The sequence below is a fragment of the Nothoprocta perdicaria genome, unplaced genomic scaffold (assembly GCF_003342845.1).
Source record: "Nothoprocta perdicaria isolate Ctin4 unplaced genomic scaffold, notPer1 scaffold_32, whole genome shotgun sequence".
Lineage (NCBI taxonomy): Eukaryota > Metazoa > Chordata > Aves > Tinamiformes > Tinamidae > Nothoprocta > Nothoprocta perdicaria.
The window spans coordinates 2,176,853-2,195,524 of NW_020455555.1; the positions used below are offsets into that span (position 1 = coordinate 2,176,853).

At 40.0% G+C, this 18,672-nt stretch overlaps 1 protein-coding gene across 2 annotated transcripts in view; it reads left to right on the forward strand.

Annotated features, from left to right (window-relative positions):
• WAPL (WAPL cohesin release factor) overlaps positions 1 to 18,672 on the forward strand; it is a 71,713-nt gene that overhangs the window by 27,961 nt on the left and 25,080 nt on the right. For both annotated transcript variants that reach the window (XM_026043092.1, XM_026043093.1), the window contains 2 exons: positions 5,132 to 6,178; positions 11,856 to 11,974. In XM_026043092.1, the coding sequence (XP_025898877.1) occupies positions 5,132 to 6,178; positions 11,856 to 11,974 (1,166 nt within the window). The remainder of the gene's footprint in view (positions 1 to 5,131; positions 6,179 to 11,855; positions 11,975 to 18,672) is intronic.

Genomic DNA, 18,672 nt, shown 5'->3' on the forward strand with positions numbered 1-18,672 from the left:
CTCTTAGCTGTCATGTTTAATTTGCCTGATGGTCATTTAGATAGATTCTCTCATAATCTTGTAATTAAGGCCTAGAGATTTAAACAGAGCAAACGAATCATGATTACTGCAGGAGACTCTTACTATTCATAGATATATTGGCTGATAACAGGAGGGGGAAAAAGGGCTTTGGAGGAATGTCTAGTTAAATGGTCTTTCTGGTTTGAAATTAGTTGGGAGATTTGACCTGGTATTGAAGACCTGTAAGAGCCTTGCTGCAGCTGGAATGGGGAGAAATTACACAACTTTTTGAAACTATGTAAATTTCTAATGATTCATGAATAGTTGATAATACCTTTTCTCTGTGCTCTCTGTGTCAGTAAGAAGAATTTTAAATCTTTCCTGAACTGTTGCTTGCTTCAGCTGTAATTGTACAGATGCGTATTGTATTTTTAATCAAGATGACTGAAATCACTAATACTGTACGTAGTACACCTTGAGGCAACTGAGTGACTGGCAGCAATTTCCAATTTAGAAGCTTCAGTTTACTGACTGCTATTGACCTGCTGATTAAGGGAGAACAATTGCATGGCAAAATGTTCTTTAAGAAAGTATTATTTAAACGTTACTGTGGAGTTGTCCACTAGTACATCACAACAATCCGTTTTTCAAGTCAGATTTTCCAGTGGCTTTGCTTCTCTGTTACAGATGAATAACTTTTCATTACCCCTTATGTTATTAGTTGGCCAGATGTGTGGGTGTTTGTTTAGTACAGTTCCAGTGTCGAATAGGGCCAAAATGAATGTGTGGGGTTTTTAGCTGCCCGTTCTTTGCAGTTTAGGAGTAACTTCACGTGCTATATTAAATTACTATCTCAATGAGGAAGAACTAAGATCGCTGACACTTAGCAGTGTGGTGCTGGGCACTGCTGGGAGCAGCGGGCAGCCCAGCCAGGGGACACCTGTGGAAGTGAGACTGGAGCCTGTGAAGGGGAAAATAACTGACCAGTCTGCAGCAAGTACAGAGGAATTGCAGTAGAGAAAATACATGTCAAGCAGCATGTCCTTGTCATAATGTGGATCTTAAATGATGCTTCAGTTTGCCCAAATGAGGTTGCTGTAATAAGTGTTTTGTTCCCATAAAGCGTAGCAGAAGCCTGCATGAGCCTGCGTTGCTTGCTCATGCTCCAATACTGGGCTAATTCTAGTGCATTCTAAGGCATTCTAAGGTAGTACAATTTATAGCTTTTTTAGTATGTGTGTAACTACAACATAAGTACGAGCATTTTCAGTAAAAATGAATTTTAGTTATCTGTTTGAACTCTATTTAATGAAAATACTTAACACTAGAAAAAAATCTTCTAAACTAACTTCTTGGCAAAGAATTGAAATGTAAAATGGTTTCAGTGGTTACACAGTGCTGTAAAACTGCTGACTCTGCAATGCATTTAAGTTGGCAAAAAGAATTTTGCAGGGATTTTGGCTTAGATGAAGTGATCTGAAGGGAAGCACACAAGCATGTACTCACTTCCTGAACAGTACTGCTTTTAAGTATTAAAAGATCTCAAGTCTTTTATTTGAATTTGAAAATGTGTGTGGATATATGTATTATAGTGTAATAATCTCTTTTCTTGTGTGATAGTAGCATACTGTGAAAATCTTTTAGAGTAGTAGATGACATTTTTGAGACATGTTTCTTGAACATGTTTTTCTGTTTTTTGTCAGTGATAGTTGTGTGTATGAGAACTCGTGTCATTTATATAGTACAAAATATTCTTTTACAGTATGTAATATAAGCTATAAATTATATATAATGTATATCATACATATAAATAGTTGTATTTGGTTTTTCCAGAATTGATATAGTTTCATCAGTTCTGACTGAGTGCAGTTCAGAGAAGAGATGATGATTCAAGCGAGGACAGGGCGATGCTGAAGTTCAGCTTTTATTTGTCTTAAAGCAAGTTCCTGAATTACTTGTATATGGTGGTATGTGCATATACACATGCAGCCCCTTTCTTCTGAAGGAGGATATTTGATTTCATCTTGTTTTGAAATGCAGGGTCTTAAAAGATTAAAAATTGTGTGAGATTGGAAACCTTTTCAATTTTCAGAACCTTTCTAGTAATTGGCTCAAGGAAAAGTTTTTACAGTCATCCATTTTAAAATATATGTATTTGAAATACTGCATAGACTTTAATCAAGTAACCATGCACGTAGAGAGGAGACTATAAAATAAGGCAGGTTTTAGAGTGGAAGTTCAAAAAGGTAAATATAATTTGTTCCTTTTCATGCCTAAGTACTATGGTAATTCTCAGTTGCATAATAACATTAAACAGTTGAGTAAAGGAACATTGTACAATCTCGCACTGTTTTGATTATGGAAAAAAAATTGGGGGGAACCTCTTGGTTTCTCACTAATGCTACCAAATTAAAAGGGGAATTACAAAATTTCTCTTGTTATATATTGATACTGAAACAAGGTTTAATCAAGAGGCCATAGTGGAGATGGCAAGGACTGATATTCTGCAGGGATGTCAATTTTATTTATTTTGTGAAGAGCTTTTTTATTTCTAGGTGTCTGCTTAAATTTCTACAAAACATATCAAGGTCTGTAGTAGGCAATAAACTATAGGATGATTTTCAGGAAGTTCATGTTCTGAGTATATCTCTTAATAGTTTTTAACCTGAAATCTTGTTCCGTACAATCGACTAGAGATCTGCAGTTTGAGTATTTTAAGTATGTTGATTTTTTTACTTGAAGCATAGCTAGCAAATGGTCAGTCAAGGTTTTTGACAGTCTGATATTGCAGAGTTAGGAACTGCTCGGAAGACTTTGCACATAGGCTCGGTTTGATGGGTGCCGAGTCCCACTTGTGCCCGTTGGCTTCCTCTGCTGCTCTCTGTACTTTGCTGCTCTTTCTAGTTCCTCTGCTCTGGGTACTGTTATCGGAATCCTAATTACCTCCAGGCAGGTGAACTTGTGGCGTGGAAGTGCGGAGCTCAGTAAATACTCTCCATGTGGCCTGCAGCCCGATGTGTGTTGTGCTGTTCGGAGGAGCGTTGGTGGGGGGTACCCTTGGGCAGGACCATCTGCTCGCCCTTGCCGCAGTGTTACTTCATGTTCCTTATGAGTGCTGTCGGCTGCAGAATGGGAATGCTGCTCTTTGCAGGATCCTGTGAAAAGCTGCATTGACCGCAGGGCATTTTGATATTAGAACTAAACCCTGGCTCTGTGAGTGAACATGTGCTGCAAAATCAAATGTGCCTTTGTCCAAGGTGAAGGAGTCTTTGGGGAGATGTGTGTTATTGATAATGGAGATTCCTTGGACATTCCCTTCCTGTCCTGCTGTTGTTGAAAGTTCCTATCATGTAGCCAGGACCTTGTTATTTCACTGGCAGCACAAACTCGCAATCAAAAATTTGCTGAAACTTTTGGTTGATATAAACCTGTTACAAATGAAATAACAGGGCTAGTGGGAAGGATAACTGCAGGGAAATAGCACGGCTATAGGTGAAACCAAGATTTGGACTGGGACCTCTTGATGACATTCAAGCAAGTGGAATGGAGGAATTCTGTCCCTTCAGGGTATGCAGAGATCCTGTTTACGCTCATAGTGTCATAATTATTATATCTGAATTAAAGACAGTACCAGAGCAGACTGGGATTATCAGATATAGTTTTCTGCAGTTGTAGAAGGCTTCTTGAGAGGCCTAATCCAGTAGCACTGGATTATCAGATATAGTTTTCTGCAGTTGTAGAAGGCTTCTTGAGAGGCCTAATCCAGTAGCACTCAGAACATGGACTACTCGGGCACAGTGGGCACTACTAGAATCTGTATTAAACCAGCGCAGAAACAGAAAAGAAGCCTTTTGTCAACTGCTCTGGGAAGCAAGACCAACCAGAGGCTGCTTGGAAAATTTATATGGGTCTTTCTAGGAAATTTCTATGATCCAAAGTGGCTTGTGCGCAGCTCAGTATTAGGAGAAATGATCTCTCTTGGGAAGATTCCTCTCCAGCCTTAAGCTTATGCATGTTTAACTCAAAGATGTGAGCAATGAGTCTCCTGGTAGTAGAATCCTGGGCCTGGCTGCTGCCCGTGGTGCTGCACAAGGTGGTTGTCTTGGTGGTGTCCTCCCTTACAGGCTGGTCTTGGTCTGAAGGATGGAAGGGAGGAAGCTTTTTGATGACTCTGCAGTTACAGGAGTACCCAGAACTGACAAATATGAAGTGTGGCTTCATAGGTAACCCTAGAGGAATTGAATGATTATATAACTGTCAGTCCTTTCTTGGGGATAATGCTGAATTGGACACTATAGAACTTATATAACAAAGCTTTAATTTGCAACTCTTACAGTTTTAATAGTTCAGTTTAAACAAGGTTTTGTTGTTGTTAGAACACCACTAGCTTATTCTTTCTGGAGCAGGGACTAGGACGTGTGCTGTTCCTTGAGGATGTGTATGTTTGTGTGATTTTGAGTATTGTTCAAAATGATAGTAAATGCATAGGAGAGGAGATTAAATTTTTTTTTGTAGTGCGTGTTTAAGAATAAAATGACACTCATCCTGCATACAGGAAGGAAATTGTTTCTTTCTAACTAGAAAATGCTGTCAGATCACTCCTTGCCCCTAATTGATCATAATGTCGCTTGTGGGTGAAACAGACTGAATGCTGCTTTGTTCTTTTTAATATGTTGCAGACTTTTCTCCATTTTAGGTAGGTTGTATAGATACATAAGTTGCTGTGATGATTCACTTTTACCTTTTAATGATGAATGTGTTTTCAAAGTGACATATTTCAACAAGACATTTTTGCTATTGATGGTAGAATCATAGAATGCTTAAGATTGGAAGGGACCTCAGAGGTCATCTAGCCCAACTCTCCTGCACACGCAGGATCACCTAGAGCACGTGGCAAGGAAGGAAGTAGGAAGATTGTTTTAGAGAAAAACTTCTGAACTAGGCTAAGAGCGTCTCAGTATAGATGGGGAGACTAAGGTCCCTTTTAGTGCCCTCTGTCATTGAGCAGTATTTCCTGTGTTATGCTGCTTGTATGTTGTCAGCAAGAGTGGGTAGTGATGATTTTTTTAATTAGTTTTTCTCTCCTTCATCCCCCCTGCACTTTCAGTAATAAGTTTGTCTTTTCTTATAGATAAAATGCAGAACTTAAATGAAGATAATGAGAAAAACAGTCACTTCATCTGTGAGAGTGCTGAAGAGAGTAATAAAACCAATACTGAAACTACAGATGTTTCTGGATACAACATTGAAGCCAAGGACTCCCTCGATTCGTGGGACTCCCATATCGGGAAAGCAGCAGATTCTCCGTCAGAAACATCGCAAACTAAGGGGCCATTAAGAACTCACTTGTATGAATGGGAGGATGAAACTGAAGAAACCAGAGCTGGAGAGTATGTGTTAGACTTTGACAATGAACATCTCTCAGAGATGAAGAGCAAGGATGAGGAGTGTGACAAAGAAGATACCGAAAATCCAAAGGAAGCCATTTGTGAAGAACTTGTGCAAATTATTCCTAGGCCGAGCAACTGCAGGACATATTGTAGATCCAACAAAGCAAAACCACAGGGGGCAACAAATTTTGACAAGTTAATGGATGGCACTAGTCAGTCTGTATCCAAAGCAAACAATGAGTCAAATAATGATGGTCTGAACCCAGCAAGAAAAGTTTTAAGTAGCGGGACCAGTTTTAGAGGGACGGTTGGACGGACTAGAGACTACACTGTTCTACATCCGTCGTGCTTGTCGGTTTGTAATGTCACCATACAGGATACCATGGAACGAATTGATGAATTCACCACAGCAGCCCCTACAGATTTGGGAGAAGCTGGACGTTTAAGAAGGAAAGCAGACATTGCTACTACAAAAACTACAACCAGATTTCGACCAAGCAATACCAAATCCAAAAAGGATGTCAAATTAGAGTTTTTCGGGTTTGATGATCAAGATGAGGGAGGGGGAGATGAAGGTGCCTCTAGAAGTTCTGGAAGTTCCAATTACAAAATTAAGTACTTCGGGTTTGATGACTTGAGTGAAAGTGAGGATGAAGATGAAGAGTGGCAGATAGCAGAAAGGAAAGCCAATAAAAAACGCAGTAGAACTGCACCATCTTCCTCACAGCAGTCAACCTCTGAGGGCAATGAAAACTGTTCCCAGGAGAGCCAGCTCACTACTAACACAGGTAAACAGAACTCTTCTGGAATATGTATTTGAAGTTTAGATTTATTTGATGTATATATTTTTCTTTTGCTGAAGAGTGTGCCCTAAGTTTCAGTGGGCAATATCACTGGCTTGGAAAGTTAAGAGTTAGCTTATTTCTCTTGTGATGTTGTGCAGTGTTCTGTAGCGGTATTGAAAAAATACTTTATCACCCATGATCTCAAGCCATAGGCTTTATTTTTGAAAATAAGATTCTTCTCTTTTCTCATATTGGGTGTACAGCAGCTCTCCCTGGGAGGCCAAGATCTTTCCGCAGAAGCTACCCAACAATGCAAAATTACTAAGCTGGGTATTGATGTTTTTGGTGAAAGTGCACAGCTAGTATTAGAGAAATGTCTATTTAAATGTTAGACTTGATATATGTATGTTTTCATTCTGCACTGTTCAAGTTTTTAAACAGACCGGAACTTTTTTCAGTTCTATCTCAGATGATGATGCTGGGCACAAGGAGGGAGAGACCTTTGGGGTTGTAGAAACACCAGCAGTATGAGCAGCTTATTCTTCCTTTGAGCAATGGCTGGCTTTCTGCAGAGTGAATCACTTGTGCAGTTTTCAGCAGCAAAGGGGTGGTATTTTCATCTTCTTTATAGCTTAAATGTATAATTGTTTAGACAGTATTTGATGAGCAAGTTTTGATGTGAGTGCTGCTGAAATATTAAGCTGTCTCTTTGTAGTCTGTGGGTCCCATGTAATGAATTTGATTTAGGTCAAGGTGTGTTATTAGCAAAGAGGAAGGGCAATAGCTTTGAAGTTTTTCTTTCAGCTTTTTTTGAAGAAGTTAAACACTACAGAGCAGCTATGTATGTAGGAATGAGTATTTCAAATGACTTCTGGGAATCTCTTGACCTTCTCAATCATGAAGCTGCAGAGTAGTTTTTATCCATTGACTGAAATTATTGTAATGCTAAGAATTTGGCAAGTGTTTCATTGCAGGGAGGATCCAACTGTAGCCTTGCAAACATTGGAAGGCCACTTTTCCAGCAGATAGTTTCTACTAATCTAATCAAGATGTAACATTTGCCAGGAAGAAGGTTCATGTCGGCAGTTCTAGCTGCAACTTTCCCTAAAAAGACTCAATTGTATTAGACATTTTAATCAAAGATATATATTTTACTCATGTGTTTAAGTTTGAAAAGGATCAAGGTGACAGCAATTTTGTATGGAAAAATTCCATTTCTAAACCAAAAACTTGCAAGTGTTCTCAGGTTTTGAGTTCTGACAAGATGCTTGAAAATGGGTTTATCTCAGAGGGCTGCTGCTGCATGCCCAGTCATGCTCCTCTCCAACTGGTCTGTGTCTGTGCAGACCTTGATTCCAAGGGGAAAAATCCCTTACATGCAATTAATGCAGCTGAGATGCTAATCCATTAAATAATCCCTTCAGCTGCTGTTCTCTGGAGTCTGAAAATATCTCCAGCTTCTATCTGTGCTGTTTGTAAACTGAAATGCTTTCCCAGAAGACTCCCATGGCCCAGGCAGATGCAAACCTGTGGTTTTCATAGTGTCTTTTCTGTAGTTATGCAGCTCTTGGGTAAGAGCTGGCTCTTGGTGCTCCTTGCAAGATTGAGGAAAAAAAAAACCTAAAGTAAAAACTAATCTCCTTAGCTCACTTGGTGCCTGTTTTGTGGCACTGTATCTGAATGATATTTCGATTTTCTGAAAATGCAGCAGTGACTTGAGTATTGACTGACTCACTGTGCCTTCTCTAAATCGTGTAATACAGATCATAAAGACAGGGAATCTGTGGCCCTAAAATCTGTAAGCCTCTTGGGCACATTTTTTGTCATCTTTTTCTCAGAATTTTAACAGTTTTGAATATCATGACAGCTCAAAACATCCCTGTTAAAGTCATTAATTATAGTGATGAATGATTGAGTTTCTCAGAATTTAAGGGTTTCTGGATCTAAACCCGAAGCTTGGTAAAAATATAGAGCACTGCTGTGAGGCATCATCTTGGCATACAGAGGAAAAGCCACTTTTGCATCCAAGGAGGATGGAGATGCTGAGTCTAAATTTCAGAGAAACTTGGAGAGCATCTTAAGAAATAAGGCTTTTTCCAAAATTAAAAAGTGCTGAAAGGTGGTAGTTCTACCCCAACTAATCTTGTGCTATTCTTTTTAGTACTAACAGACTTGCAAATTAAAAAACAAACAAACAAAAAACCCTAATGTACACATTCCTAGTTGACAAGTCAGATACTGGATTACTTCTCTGATTTCCAACCCTGGAAGTTACTAAGTAAATTTGTTATTCCATTGGCCATGTGGATTTATTCCCTTGGTGGTAGTCTGTATCTCCCTTCAGATTTGTTTTTTTTTTTTTCCTGAGGTATGAGTTAATGTCAATGTCTGACTAATGCCAGCAGCTCAGAGAATAAGACAATTGAGTGGTTTCAAAGACTGTGTTTAAAGTAGCTCCATGAACAGAGGTGGACTAGAACCTGTGCTCTTGTTTTAGAGAGTGATGAGAAAGCAGGCTCAGGCAGGGAACCTAGCAGTGAACTGTACGTCCCTCTTAAACTACCTGATAGGGGGAGCAATGTGCTGAGGTGCAGCTCAAAAGAGCTGCAAGTGGAAAGACGCTTTGGCCTTTTCATTTTTAGACTCTTTTCCTAGACTTCTTCTCTTAATGGAGGCACTTCATAACTTCTATGAGCCCTGAGATTTTTAATGTGGCTTTAGGTTCTAGGTAATTTGTGCTTTTTGTGAAGCAAAGGCCTCTCACTCATGAGCCTCCCAGCTCCAGTCTGCCAGGCTAGAAATATTGATTAGACTTGACTAGATAAAATACTGGTCTGAAACAGAACCGGTGCTGTTTTGATAGCCAGAATCCAGGGTGACTCTATCAAAGAGAAACTTCTGATACTCAAAAGAATGACTTGATTAGGTGACTGTGTTCATCAGTAGGGAACTGTGTCCAAGGGAAATGGCAGCTAATCAAAAGGAAGCCTAAATCTTAACCAAAACAAGCTCTAAGCTTCAATTAGGCTGAAAACCCTGCATTTTTGAGACAGTATTCTGCTTTTGGAAGTAACTGCTACCAATTTGCCCTTTTTTCTAAAGACCCTGTCATACTGTTTAGTGGTTTGGGTGGTCAGTAAGGTTTTTAACTTGTAGTTTCAGAGCATGTAGTTTCCCAGCTGTTTGACAGGGACAGTTTAGGGGTGTACTCATGTTTCCTCTACTAGGTTTCTTCTTGGCCAATGACAATAAAATTATTACAGAAAGTGGCAAGCACAAAAGAATTTTTAAAGAAAGCTCTGACTAAAATTAAACATTTGCCTGTCTTAATATAGCCTGGCAGAAATAGGATGGCACAATTGCCCTGAAACATTTCCCTCAAGGAAGCTATAAATATCTATCCCCTTTAACATTCAGTTTTTTAATCTGACTTATATCTGTCTTTACGATATATCTTGATTATTGCTTAAGAGATATATAGTAAAGAATGACTATAGTCTTGTGTTACTCTTGTCATATTAGTGTTGCATCCCAATATTTTGCTTTTTAAGTCTCTTCTGGTATGTAACTAAACATATGTCATGCACTCATTTTTCTTGCAGGAAGCAAACTGAGGTTCCTGCTGTCTTAATGGATAATAAAGCAGGTTTTGTGTATGGACGTATCTAGCTCTAGGTTTGCTTCTGATAAACGAATTCCCAATCCTTTATTTCTTCTTTCCTTGCGTGGTCACAAAACAACATCACTTGAGACTCTTTTAGTCAGCTAAGAATCATTGCAGTCCTCAAAGGCACAGTCCCGAGTGGACTTTAAAAAATGTTTTGCAGAATTATTGTCACGCCTAAAATACAGCTAGGTGGTTTTCTGTAAGAACTTACACTTCTCTTACTGTAGTGCTGCTTCTAAGTAGTCTCTGAACTTCTTTCTGATTCTAACCAATTCTGATTAATAGACTCAAAGTTTTTAAATACCTTTAAGATGGTTGGATAGAGGAGAAAATGGAGTATGTTTCCATACTGGAAAGAGGCCAATATCATTATCACATTTTTAGGCATTGCAAAATCCATAGGGGAGAGAGAGACAGTGGAGTTGTCTTCATTAGTGTCACTGCTTATCAGACTACTCATGGCTCAGTTAAAATTAACAAAGGATGATTTTTTCCACTTAGTTTAGGTTTGCAAATCTGGTAGCATACATCTGCACAATGCATTTAGGATCCTTAGAAGGCCCTGGAGAGTATTGCCCAAATAAAAGCATTCCAGATAATCTATGAAACTAATTCTGAAAGCACTTACTATGCTGAAATCATCCAAAGATGATGAGTTGAAATTTTTATCATAAAAGTTGCTTTGAGTTGGAAGCTAACTAGTATGTGTGGGATACTTCAGTGTCTCCTGGCAGGGAGAATTCGAAGGCAGGAGCTTAGGTTGTAAAATTATGGTTTAGATGATATAGAGCATTACTAATTGCTATTAAGCACTATACCAGCTCCAAGTCACAGTGCAAGGCATAAATTATGATGGTAATCTGGTGTGTGAAAAACAACCTGTGTTTCTAGAGCAATTTGCATGTTTGATTACTGTGGCTAAGTGAGTTGTATTTCAGCTTTTAATCTGCAGTAGCTGGGATGGTGGTGGGTTTCACCTTGGGAATTGCATTTGTTAAAAGCATTTGCTGAGTTTATGATTGGACTGCTGAGATGTCACTGAAAAGACATTTGGGCCTTTTTTTAAGATCCTTTTATTCCCCCCCAACTGAGTGTATAACAGGAGATGCAGTCATTCTCAAACAAGGTGAGTGTTGTGTACTTAAATGCTGCTTGCAAGTCTGCTTGCCTTCTGCCTCATCTAGGAATTTGACCAGACCTGTTCAGTGGAAGAGCTCTTAGAAAACAGAACTTTGTATTTCTCAGTGCAGTTGAGAATGGCAGCAGCTTCTTTGGAGTAGATGATTTTTTTCAAGGGTTTTTTAAGATTTAAGAAAATAGTGCTTCTCTTTGCCTGCCTTTATTTCCTTTTAGAAATTTACCTTCTGGTCTTTGTGCAAGTTATTCTGCAAGAGATCATGTTTCAAATGTAACACAAGATAAAGGGGGAAAAAAAAATAGGACAAGATTTAGCTGGAGCAGTGAATAGCAGGGTTTCTGTCCAAAAATGAATAGCTAAAACATTGGTGAGACCGTTGCTGGTTGTATTAACAGGCTGTTCCCGCAGTCATTTCTGGCTGTCTCTTGTCTGAAGCGGTGGTTGCAATTTTTGGACTGCTTGCAGGAGCAGCAGCAGGTAGAAACATGCTGCCTTTGTGAGAAATGGAAGATCAGTTCTTTAGTCCTCTACTTGCACTAGGAAAGTTTCTTCTAATATTTTTTCTTCTTGCACTTTTTGTGCATTCAGGAGAATATGTGGAATGGGGAAATAACTGCAAATTGGTATGAGAGGCAAGCAAAATTGCACAAATTGCTAGTGTATGTTATAGTATTGTCTACATGTTAGGACACTGCAGTCAGAATCTTCCAGGACTCTTAATTGTATTTCAAAATTATTTTATGTCTGAAGACTGTATTTCATTATTAAGTAACCTCAGAAGCTCTGGATGTGGAAGCTTCAGAGGCAGGAAATACTCCAACAATTCAACAGTTTCCCTTATGGTTGTTTTTTGTGCTTATATTTATGTTTTACAGAACTTCTGGAGTTTTCAGAGGATGCATCTGGTGTGCCTGAAGGCAATAAAAAGTCCACAAATAAACAAGGTGATAAATCTAAGGAAAACACCAGGAAGATTTTTAGTGGACCAAAGCGGGTGAGTAATAATACTTGTAGGCCAAGACAAAGCTCTTACTTGGGTTGACTGTTCTGTGGTAGATTTTTCAGATGGGCCTTTTGTCTCAGTATATTTCTGCGTTTGAGATGATCTTTAGAATTTTACTGTTCAGATTAGACTTTTCATTTAGAAAAGACCTTCAAGTGTAAACCTTGGTAATGACTACTGAGAATTCCACTTTTCAGCTGTGGGTCTCAGAGGAAGGATTGCTCAAAGGTAATTCTTTTACTTATAGACTGTTGTTAAAGCATCATTAGAGGCTGTGTATTGTGTTTCTTTTCTATTCTCCAAGAAATATATATTCTGGCACAAGCCTGAAATTGAAAGCTTGGCTTTAGCAATTTGAAGAATATTCATATTCTTTTGAAGGACCCATGCATTTAACTGTATGGAAGAGTTAGATGATTAAATTAAGAAAAGAAAGCCTAGATCCATAGAACCCACCCTACACCCTCTTGCTGTGTTGTAGTAAGTACAGATTTATCACTTTGTATTAATGGAGCTTATTCCTTTTGCTAATGGTGTTTTTTTCACTACCTGTTATACATTACTTGCTGTTTTGAGGTTTTAAAAAATACATGTACAAAGTTGTATTTAGCTACTAAGTGAAGCTTTGCAATGGTAGGATCCATGTAGTTTCTGTTAAAAGGATTTTTTTCTTGATTGTCCAGGATACCCTCTTCTGAAGCCTCAGGCTTTTTTATATGCTCTCTGCAAAATAATTTCCCATTATCTGTGAAAAGATTTTGCTGTCTTAACCATTGTGGCAGTCCAGAAGCAATGTAAGAAGAGAAAGGAAAAACTGAAGAGGAAAATGCAATTGCATTGCTACTTTACCTTTGAGTTTCTTAAGCTTTCAAAGACTTAGCATACTAAAAATGCTAAAAAAAAAAAAAGTTTTTATATGCAGAGGAATGTGTTAGTAGTTTAAGTTCTAAATGTTTTGAAAAATGGTCTTTTCCTGTGCCTTTTTTCCAAAGACATCCTAATGGTTGCATTTTTCATAAAGGTAGCTAATTTTGTACAGTTTTATTTGAAGTTATGTTTTAGGTGTTTTTCTTTCCTGCTATAAATAATAGTTTTTGAATATTTTAATTTGAATGAAGACTGGAGATCATCCAAACCTCTCTGGATGCCACCCTGTGCTCTAGGTGTCCCTGCTGGAGCAGGGGGTTGGACTAGATGATTTCTGGAGGTCCCTTCCAACCTCAACTGTTCTGATAATTTGTCAGATAATTAAATACATTTTTTAAAATTAGAGCTTTCTACTGGCCCCTGGCTGGAACAGGTCACAAACGGCGAGACAGAAATGCAGGGAATGTGAATTTGACTGATTGTCTTGTTGTGCTTTCTGTAGCATAAAGCAGCTGTAGGTGTTCTTGTGATTATGGATTTTTTTAAAAAAACTTCTTAATGTGCTTCAGTTTGAAGTACTTGAGGGTTTATATGCAAATTCTTTTAATTTTGAATATGTTTATCACAAAGGCAAAAAACCTTAGAGCAGTGTCCTACTATAAATATATATTAAATACTGAAACAAATCTATAAAATTCAGTTGGGAATAAACTTAATTGAAGTGGAAGGTGGAAGGATTAAACAACTTAAGTGACCTTGTAGCAATTGAATTGATAGGTCAATAGAAATGGCTGTAATTGTACTTCAGAGTTAAACTTCGGTGTTCCATAATCGTATGGTTATATTACATGGAGCTACTAAAAACCTTGTAAAGCTTGTTTTGGTTATAATTAGAGACACTTTAATTATCTTCTAAACTATGGATATAGGCTCTTAAATTTAATTTCTTTTAATGAAGTTCTTATTCTGGGTTTATGAAAAGATTGTCCGAAAACCTTAAGCGAGGTCACCAGCTGATGTAAAAATGCGGCTGTAAAACTTCTTGCAGGTGCGGCCTCATGAGAGCTGAGCGGAGGGGCACGTTCTTGCCTGTTTGCATTACCTTGCTTTCTCACTTCTTGCAGTGCCCAGCAGATACTTCTTTCTGCTAGGTGGTGATATTAGGTGTCTGGGTTTTTGCATCTCGGCTAAAAAAGAAGCAGCTCTGTAGCTGTTGGGATGCGGCGTGCGACATGGTGATGCTGCAGCACATCCAGGGAGCTGGTTCTCTCTGCCAGGGTTTGTGGTCAGCAGCTGCGCTCCCTCCCGGCTCGGGCTGGTGCTTTTGCAAGCTGCCTGTTGCACCTTGACAGCAGAGGCGAGTCCTTGAAACTCAGTGAAGTAAAAGATTGCAGACATCAGTGGCTGACTTGGCCTGTTAATACTGAGTCTAAAAGTTGCTGTTTGGCTAAGGAGTCTCTCATTGAAATCTTTGACTTGTTCATGTGGGTAATACTGAGCACAGAAGTTGCAGTACCATGGACTTTAGGGGTAGAAAGTCTCAACCTGAATTAAAGTTCCTTTTAAAGGTGATTTAAATCTCTTTATACTTAGTCTGAATTACAGAGAAATATTATGCTCCATAGCAATGCAATTATGTACTTAAAATGCACAAATATTGACATTACTTGACTCTCAAATTATGGGTGTGAAGCATGCATGAGCAACATCTGCAAAAGTTTGCAGCTGTTGAAGCTAAAAATTTTAATTAAACTGCTCTGCATATTGCTCCTGAGCATGTAAGTATGGGAGCTCTGTAAGGCTATGCTATACCTTTCATGCTGGATCCTTACAGCTTAATTGCCCCTCTACATGTTTGCCGACACATTGACACCACTGAGGCATTCTCAGCTATTAGGCACAATAAGCAAGATACAGGAATTCCTTGTTGCTGCTGTGGTGTCTGCACTGTGGGGTGTTTTGGGCTCTGTTCCCAAGCTTGCCCTGGTGGTGAGAGGGGTCTGTGAGCAGCCCCTGGTGCTGCCTGGGGCGCAGCAGGGCAGCGTAGGCTGGGCTGGCAGCCACTACCTGGGACTGCTGCAGGGCCTGCAGTGCAGAGGGGGCTGTGCTCAGCCTTGCTGGGCTGCGGGGCTGGGAGCTGTGAGGCTTGAGGCAAAGCAGGCCAGGACCCGCATCCTTGTGGCAGGGCTGCTCAGGTGGGTGGAAGTGTGACTTGCTGCCCGCGCACAGGCTGGGGCCACGCAGTTAGAGTACAAACCAGTGCTGAAGCTGTCCACCAAAGGCATCTTCTGCATTTTCTTAGATGGGGGCATAAATGGTATGGAAAATCAAGGTTTTGGGTCAATACTGTGAGGTTTTTGTTTAGTCTCTGCCTTAAAATTGATGAGCTTTGAAATGAGTCTTTTGGAATTAATTTCTTAGCCCCTGCTATTTGTAGCAAGTGAATTTCTTATTTTTTTACCTTAACATGAAAGTAACTTAGTGTCTAGAATATCTTGAAATTTTCATGAAAGGATGAAAAGTACCTTTTTAGTGAAGAGAGGCAGAGTACGTGTCACTGGACTGACTGTGCTGCTGATTCAGAGAATAATTCTCAAACTAAAACTAATCTTATATTCATCCTGCTTAATGATGTCTGACTTGAGTTAAAATGTTTCCCTTAATTCTTATTACAAAATTCTTATTACAAAAGCTAAATGTGTATTAAAAAGTTAGCTTAAGTACATTTACTATGTTTTTGTGATATTATTATCTTGGATAAGGGGAAATCTTTCTAAACTCAAGTGTCTTACCTTGAGTACGTCTGTCTGTTTTGTGACTTTCTGTATATTTTTTTTTCTGTCCTCAGTAAGGCGAGGACCATTACAGCAATGTGCTTTGTTCCTTTCGTTATGTAGGTGTTGGGTTGTATGGAAAGAGGAGTGGAGAAGTGACATGACTGCAGAGTTGAGTATCACACTATTTCCCTTGGGCCACTCACTTGAGTGCAGAATGAAGGATTTTCCTGGGCACTTCACTTTATTTCACTGTTTCTAATGGTTCTCGTATTTTACAGTTACTTCACTAGCATAAAGTGCACTAGCTGAAAAACATTGGGATCTTGTTGCCCTGGGGTTACAGAGGAAAGGCTTGTTCATAAGGCTTTTTAACTGAAAAAATAAAAAATAGGCCCAGGTACGTGTTTTGCTGCCTTTGCTCTCCTTTTGCCCCTCTTGCTTCCCTTTCCTCCTTGTTCTGCAGTTTGACAAGGTGAGTGTTGAACTGAATTAAGGAACTGATGGGTGTTTAAAAAATAGCCCACAGAAAGGAAATGTCTCATATGAAGCCAGGTCTGGCTTGCTAGGAGCCTGGAAAAACAATTGCATCCTCTCAGCTGAGGGAACAGAAGAGGAGGGATTAAGTCGTCTTAACCTGGTTAAGTCAACATTGCAACTGAGAAATGCTCGCTAAGCGCAGCCGGCGCTGGCAGGATTACACGTGGCACTTTGATCAAGTGACACTGACAGAGGCAGTCATGACAGTGGAGTGGAATGTGCGAGTGGAATCACTGCTGAATGCAGACGTGCCTTCCCAAAACACTGCTGTAAACACCGAGGCTGAGAGGAAATTTGGTTCAGTCATAACTCCATAATCGCTGCTCTACGTGTTTTAGTCGAGTTTTGCAAATAATCGCTAGGCTGCGTGTTCAGCAAAGGACGGAAGTGCATGCAGATTTTCAAAGGGGATGTTTCTTGGCAGGTAAGTGTGAAGGCTACATTAAACCCCTAGTGAATAAAGAGTGCTGAACCTACGTGCTGAACCTGCAGGAGGATTTTTGTCATCTTTGACATGACTTCAGTTTCATCTGGTCATCTTGAATCATCAAATTCCGGTTATGAACTTAGAGGATTAATCTCTCCAAAATGTGCAGTCTCAGTTTGTTTCTGGCCAATTCTTGTCAATGCTCAAGCCGCTTTCAGGAGCATCAGGGAAGCCCAGTTCCAAAATGGTGCGATGTTGGTCGCTACCCGGAGCTTCTGCAGGAGCAGAGTGTCGCAGTCAGAACCACTTGTACAGAGCGCTGCCCATTTGCCTTAGCCATGACTACTTGCTAAATGTTAACGCTAAATGTTTGACTTGCATTGAAGCATTAGGAAAAGTGTGCCCGACAAAAGGGAGGAATGGTTAAAACAAAGCTTTTTCTTTCTCTGTAGTGTAAAACAGCTGGTATTGCATTCAACTGAAGTTTGCACCCTAATTTTAGGAAAAAATACAATTAATAGGATAATAGTTTTCATTAAGCTGAAGTTTGATATTTATAGAATTATTTCACTTAATCTTGGCAAAACCAGATTCTCCTGGAAGCAAACCTGCATAATACAGGAGTCCTATTGGATACTGTCTGGGGATTATTTTTCCATTTTATTATTGATGTAAATAGCCCAAACCCACTTAATTTTTCTTAAGTGAAACAGGATTGTAACCAGAACTGGCTGGTTTTTAATCACCTTGTTTGAAGTATGTGCCAGCATTTGTAGTTTTAGCATATTCAGTTGGAGCGTAAAACCTTGAAGCTGCCTCGGGGTGAAAGCCAATGCCAGGATGGGTGCTGCTAGTGCTTTGGTGCTGCTCTAAGTCCTTGTCTTTACGCCTGGGCTCCTGGGATGAAGCGGGTGTTTTCCAGAGCAAGGATCTTGATGCTGCCTGGGCTGCTTTCTTCCGCAGTCCTCCCTGTGCTGCTGCTCCTGCTGCTTGGAGCTGCAGCAGCACTGGGAGAGGTGGGTTCCTTGTACCAAGCAGTGTCAGGAAAAAGTGATGGGTTGTGGTGTCACGTGTCCTGCAAGAGGTACTGTGTGGATTGGGACAGGGAGAGGCAGAGGCTGACCTTAAAACAAGAGCTTACTCCGTGGAGATTTGATATTACATACTTGCTTTCCCCTCCCCATCACGTTCAGTGCTTTAGTAAACAGGGAACACAGAGTAAATGCTCAATTGCATGAGGCTTCAGTCATGCTGGCAGCTCTAAAATGGCAGCAAAACTGAAAGCAAAGTATTGCAGTTTAATTTGTCAGTGGGAGGTTAACTTACATGCAGGTAAACATGTAAAATTGTTTTCCAAGCTCCCATGCTATTTGAGCTTGTCTGGTTCACCCAGTTTGTAATCCATGGCTGTATTTACACTAGATAGTAGTGCGGGCAACCAGAGCAAACTGAGAGCAAAAGCAGCTGCTGCTGGGGTGCCCCTTCCACAATACACACACCTGGGAGTTTTTACTTGGAATTGGCTCTGCTCTGCTCCTCTTAGGGAATGCCTTTGACCAGCTGTATGAGCATCTTCCAGTTTGGGAGATGTATTTGGAAAGTGCATCCCTTATCCAAAGTGCTTATTGTACACATATGTGTGTGCGCACACCCTCACTCTTGACCTCTTTCCAAGGATGTGCTTGTCTAAGAGCTCGCTGGTTTAGTTACTTGCAGGCAGCAGCAGCATTTCTCTGGATTTGAGCTCTGGGTTTACACTATTGTCCCTAGTGTGTCTAGACTCCTGCTTCAGAGTTCTGCTGTTGGCCATTTCTGTTCAATCTCCTGTTTATCCAAATGCCATGTTTCTTCAGGTTAAACTTTCATGTTTCCTTTTGCTTGAACCATCGTGTTCTGTACCCTGTGGGAAGCTCTGAGAACTCTCTTGAGCTCTCAGAAAACCTTTTGCAATGTTTCACCAGCCTGATGCAAGAGAAGCTCCATGGCTTCCCCCCATCTATTGCACTGTCTGCTGCTGATACTCCTGCACCTCGTCAGATCCCAGCCTGTGCTTGTTGAGCTGTGTCCCTGCAGGGTGCCCG